At 37.7% G+C, this 6,453-nt stretch overlaps 1 protein-coding gene across 1 annotated transcript; it reads right to left on the bottom strand.

Moving 5' to 3' along the window:
• Positions 1–5,075: 5,075 nt before the first annotated feature.
• On the bottom strand, positions 5,076–6,221 carry LOC110916812 (F-box protein At5g03100-like). The gene has a single exon (XM_022161468.2). It carries the CDS (start codon positions 6,219–6,221, stop codon positions 5,076–5,078), a length of 1,146 nt encoding a protein of 381 aa, XP_022017160.1.
• Between the last annotated feature and the right edge of the window lie 232 nt (positions 6,222–6,453).

Genomic DNA, 6,453 nt, shown 5'->3' with positions numbered 1-6,453 from the left:
TTGTTCAAATGATTAGTCCATATCCTCGATGTGCATGGTGCTAAGCGTTAATAATGTTCACAAGGATATTGATGATGAGAAACTGTTAATAATTGCACCACTTAAACTAAATGAAAGTCAATGATAGTGATGTATTGCATAAAAGATTTAATATTAATTAAAAGTTATATGATTGTTGTGTGCTATGATTCTACAAAAATAACCAATAAATTACGTAACTGGCTTGACCATAGTTCTAGGAGAATGAAACTGAAATTGGGTCACACACTTTTAATTGGTCACACACCGTTTAGGTTGGGCCAGGAGACATTGGGCCGCACCATATGACGAGTGGATCAGCTGGATTGGGTGGCACTATATAGCAAACGGGTTAATTGGTTTGGGGCCGCACACCCCCTAATGGTGTTGGGCCATGCAGTTAATGCGTCTCATGATTGGGCCTGGAATCAACTGGGCCACGAATTGATTGGGATTAGTATGTTGGAAGATTAAGTCATGCAATCTAGGTTGGGCCATTAACTTGTTTAAATTGTGCACCTTGTGAATAACGAAATGTTAACTGTTACGTGACTTGTGAAATATGAACTGGTGATGCGAATTTGTAACTGAAACAACTACTTATTATGAGATTTCATGATGACAACCGGATGCCATGTTGCATGATAAATTGTTGTGATTAATAGAACATGTGTGTTCCTTGTATGTTACTACGTGTACATGATGAAATGCCATGAATACGTGAATTACTGTTACAACATGTGAGACACTTGTTTATTACATGCGTAGAAAATGTGGTTTAAATTGCATGAGAAACTGATTATTAGTGATAAACATATTAGGGTTTGGTTGATCAACTGGGAACGGGTAATGTAGCGTAACATACCGAGCAAATCTAAGGTGAGTTCACTGCTCTTTTTCCAAGCATGCATCCCGGGGAGGGATATCGGGTAACGTTCCGGGGAGGAATGCTAGTTATTGGGATGTTTGTTATTATTACTCAGTTTCTATCACATAAGACCCCTTACATCTACCGACAGTTGCCGGGGAGGCAACGAGGTTATTAGTTGATAGCGCTATTAGGTTTGGCACCCTCACACCGTACCGGGGAGGACGGGCGTGAACTAATTTCCTTAAAGCATGACCAATGTTTTGATAGAGACATTGGGGTTGGGCAAACACATCTTGTAGCCATTTCGGTAATCGAGTTAATAACAACATCAAATCAAATTGTAAAACTGTTTTATATCAGGTAACAAAACTTTGAACTCACCAGCGTCGTCTGACACACTTGTTTGCATGCTTGCACGTTTATAGGTTTATATCATTGGGACTTGCTGTCTGGGATGCTGGAGTGGTCATGGGTCATGATACATGGAATCGCAAGTCGAGTCTAACAGTTTTCGTACATGTGTTTTATGAAACACCAAACAAATGATTTATGCTTCCGCTCTATATGTTGAAATACATCAAACGTGTTGTAATACTTCATGTTATTTAATGAAAGCTTTTATTTAAAAATCTTATTTTAAGTTCAATGTGTTTGGTGGCTAGATCCTGGTACGTCACACGCCTCGCGGGGGTTTCCGCATGTGATATTTTAAGGGTGTGACATCGTTGCCATCACCATATCCCCCCTTAACCTACTCTCTATCTACATCCCCTTTTTCCTCTCTTTCTCTGTCTACGTTTTTTAAGCACCACCTACCACCGGCCATGTCCACCTCAACACCACACTCGCCTGAAAACCTGTAACTGCTTGCCTTCTTCCGATGGTTTGGTGGTAAAAAATAAAAAAATAAACCTTCACCTTATGCCTTCTTCCTTGTACAAGAACCATAAAAGAAATGAAAAAGAATAAAATGGGTGGAGATACCCAAATTTGACCAATAAAAACATACTAAATTGAACACTAATTCTATGAGTATACTCAAATTTGATAAATTAAAGAGGGGAAATAAAAAAAAAAAGCTTTAACTATTAGTTATTAATCATTAATTTCTTTCTACAATTAGTTTTAACTATTAATTATTAATTTTATATTGACTTACTTTTTAACTTTGATTTTAAGGTGAAAAATCAGTTTTACACTTTGGTAAATTACTGGGCCATGTCTTTATTTTTTAAAAAGGTCCAATTGTTGGGTTTTTTTAACCCAATTGTTGGTTTTTTTTTAACGACAGATCAGCTGGTATTCAAGTTTAAATAGCTGGTATTCAAGTTTGAATCTTTACCAATGGTGTTTGTCCATATTTACAGAATTTGTACTTAGTATGGATTGAACCCTAGACCTGAGGAAACCTTAGTGGAAAACCCCCTAACCAACTAGGCTATATCATATTGGCGGCCCAATTGTTGTAAGTCATCTTCTTCATTATTTCTCACAACCGGTAGTGTTGATGCCCAAAAAACACGGTCGTGTTTATCTTAGTTTATCGCTTCTTTTCTCATCTCAAGTACTTTGTCTATATCAACAATAGTTTTGAGGGTCAAAGTAAAGTGACTGAAGTTACATACTGATATCAGAAGAAATTTGCTTTCGCTGTGTCTCTCAGCCACCAATTCCCCAGGAAAAAAACGGGCATCAGCAAGATGCGCTGCTCCCTCACCCCTGGGGCCGGGCCTGGAGGGGAGATTGAAATTGTTTAGGCATGTAAAGAGGAAGTAGACGATGACGTCAAAATACAATTATTAAGAATTAAGAAAATGATATAACCAAAAGACATTGGTTAACACTTTAACAAATATATTAAGAAAAAGACACGTGGACATGAATGATAAACCAATAAAAAAACAGGCTCCGTACAAAATTGTTGAGATTTGTCATAATGAATAAACCAAATTCAAACAGAAGATTTGTCATTATGAAAAACAACATACCATATGCATCTTTAGAATAAGTACATTTTCACACTCCCGTGAAGTTCCTCCTTTGACTAAGAAAGTTAAGTTTCTAAACATGTTTGTTGTAGGTTACAGAAAGAAAACTTTAAAACTAACCAAGACATTGTTCAACACTTTAACAAATATATAAATGACCACAGAATAACAAAATGAGTACATCTAATACAACATAAACATGTATTTTAACTTTAAGCAATAACACCCCTGTCTAAAAACCTAAAAACGATTCAAATTCCATCGAACACTAGTTTTTATAAATTTTCTTTTGACCGGCTAACTCACACACCGGTCTTGAAACCTCAACCTCGCCACATCTTGATACTACCAAGCTAGAAGAAAATTCAAAGAAGTAATTTTTGTACCAGTGGAAAGTTCAGTCACCGTATTAACGCCAAATTTCTTCACTTCCCTAATTAAGGATTAAAATGGTAGCAGAAAATGAATATAGTAGTGTAGTTGGATTAAAATGGTAGCAGAAAATGAATATAGCGTGTGCAGACGAAACATATACAGAAGATCTTCTACAATGAACAAACATAGCAATTCTGAAAACTAAACAATATGTCTAGACAATAACAGCAAATATAAGTTTTACAGGAATCTAAACGACATAAGAACTAAAAAGCATATCACAGTGCTGTAATAAGTTATGTAAAACTAAGAAGACAACTCATTGTATTCTTGTCCACAACATGGTTAATGACATATGAAATATTAAGCAAGCTGGACAAATAAAATTTATCCATGTAAGCGGTAAGACAGAGTTAAGGGCATATGAAATGGTTCGATTGGCTTATATTCTCTAGATTGATCTGGAGGATATTGCTACTTTTGGGCACATTCTCATGTCGGCATTAGGGGTGTGAAAAAACCAAGCTGCTTGTGAGCCACTCAAGATTGGCTAGCTTTTTTTAGAGCTGTAGAGCGGCTAGCTAAAACTTTTAACCGAGCCTTAGGCCAAGCTTCATGTACCCAACATAAACTGAAGTTCGTTCAAAGAAATGACATCCTTAATTTGATTCTCCACCTCTGTCAAAAAAAACAAAGAGAAACAAGGGTTCAGAAGACTATCGCCATAACATGCCCATGTGAATGCTCGTGTACAACAACAACCATACCCAGTATAATCCCACCTATAGCGAAGCTATTGATATGGTATGGGGAGGGTAGGATGTAGGCAAGCCTTACCTCTATCCCAGGAGATAGAGAGGCTGCTTCCGGTGAGACCCCCAGCTCCAAAACCATAACCAAGACATAAGCTTCTGAAAAACATACATAAGCACACAACTACTAAAAAAAGGTAGAAACAAAAATAATAAAGATAAACACATAAATAAATAAGTATTTGTTAGTAAAACTCCGACACATAATAGGTGAAAACCTATAAAAAGCTATTTAGCACCTCATAGAAACTGAAAAATTAAGCTCATAAGACAAGAACCAAATCAAAACCAGGCCAAACTCCTAAAAGTCCTTGACCTTAATCCTACGTCTCCACGAAGTTCTGTCCTCAACCATGTCCTCAGAGAGGTGCAAATCTGGCAAATCTTGCCTAATCCGCTCATCCCAAGTCATTTTCAGCCTGCCTCTACTCCTCCTTCTCTCTACAATGAGTGTTTCAACTATTCTAACCGGTGTATGTTGTCTGCCTCCTCCTGACATGCCCAAACCGTCTAAATCTCCCCTCCCAAATCTTGCCTGAAATACTAGCAACCCCTAAACCATCTCCTGACATGCCCAAACCATCTCAATCTCCACGAAGTTATGTCCTCAATCTCCCATCCCTCTACAATGTGAATACTCGTGTATCATCTTTTTTTACATATTTATTTTGTTACATGCACAAAGTATGAATATAATCTTTCTTGTTTGGATTTAGTATACAAATAGATTAGTTTGTATTCCATGCACATGTGCATATTAATCTGATTTGAATTATATTTTGTAAACATATAATATAAATAGTTTTCTTTTACATGCACATGTTCATAAAATGTATATAATGTGACTGTGTTCGAATTTATTGTGAAAAACACATTAGTTTACATTCTACACACGTAACCATAATATGTACCTGTGCATGCAGCAGTTGCAAGTTTAATATAAAAGAATTTTGACTGACCTTACCAGCAACCAGACAATGATTTCTTCATGCTGCAGACAGGATCAAAACACTAATAACGGAACCGCAAAGGTGTTGGATTCGAATCGATATGAATCTTGAGAGCCGGAGAGCTGCGACTGAAATAATCGAAAACACCGGAAAACCCAGTCAAGGAATGCGGTAGCCAGTGGCCTGAAACCACAGTCAAACTCTGCAGACTTGTGAAAGGGCAATTTCGTCTTTCACACAATTCTGGGAACATAGAAAGAAGCTTCAAGGCTTCTAAGTTTATGGTAAGAGACTTTGCCTTATAGAGTTGTTGGAACGTCTTCATCATCAACTCAAGTAACATAGAATGCTCCTCAATAGATCTACCATAGATCGTTTGAAAATTTACTGTATTTAATGAGTTGAGATCTTTGGCTGATAACGAAAACCGAGCAATGCCGTTATACGTGAACAATGAAAGCTTTGGTGCAGAGACCACAAACTCACACGAATGATAAATACCGATCAAGTATAGACTCTCTAACTCACTTGACTTGATTATGAAAGTATCAATATCAGATAACGTACAGTCATCCAACGCAAGAGTTTTCAGATTCGGAAATCGGGAAAACAGATCAACAGACTTACTTGCATCATCATTAACAAGTTGTAACGTGAATGTAACACGTTTAATAGTTAGAGTGGTTAGAGCCGGAAAATCCCATGTCAGAGATGGACTGATTTTAAGCCCAAAATCAATGTTCAGAGAAAGGTGTTGGAGATATCGAGATCTAAGCAAAGATGAATCAAATCCGCCACGTCGTGTTAGCTTATCACCCGAGAATTCAATCTTTAGTTTCTGGGTCTTGTGCGACATTGCATAGAGTATGATCTTTTTAAGAAGCCGAAGAGTGATTGAATTTGATCGGAACTCGATGGTGGAAAGCTCCGTAACGTCATCACGCTTAGATAGAAAGCGGTGCGTGAAATTGGGGAATTTAGACCCACTTACCTGATCGGGAGATGGACCGATCTCGAAGTTGAAATGCGGGTGCGATTTCCATGTATTTTTCCATCTTCGTGATAGAAGACTACTTTGAACAACAGATCGAGTATCTATGAACGAAAAAATGTGATGGATCACAGCATCTGGCAATCGGGTGATCCGATCATCTTCCGACAGTTCCCGAGCCCTACGTCTAACCTTCGATGAGTTCCTCCGAACCATTTTTTAGAGACAGATGCAACGATCCCCGATGGATTTCGTTGTTCACGAAAGAAAGAAACGCAATGTAGAATGGGTTAGGGTGTGTGTGCCTTCGTGTTGGATAAAGGATTTGGAAGAAAGTGATTTGGAGCCCTAATTCTGTATAAGCGTTTGAGTTTTGGTTTTGGGGCTGCATATTGACGATTAGCAGTTTTATTTACTTACGCTTTGTAGCTCTGGGTTCATTGAACTT

The sequence above is a fragment of the Helianthus annuus genome, chromosome 16, assembly GCF_002127325.2.
Source record: "Helianthus annuus cultivar XRQ/B chromosome 16, HanXRQr2.0-SUNRISE, whole genome shotgun sequence".
In the NCBI taxonomy this organism is placed as follows: Eukaryota; Viridiplantae; Streptophyta; class Magnoliopsida; order Asterales; family Asteraceae; genus Helianthus; species Helianthus annuus.
The sequence above is the reverse complement of the archived record's forward strand: the minus strand, read 5'-3'. Positions and strand labels throughout refer to the sequence as shown.

Coding starts and splice junctions, on each gene's coding strand:
- LOC110916812 (XM_022161468.2), bottom strand. CDS start 6,221: ATGGTTCGGAGGAACTCATCGAAGGTTAGACGTAGGGCTCGGGAACTG.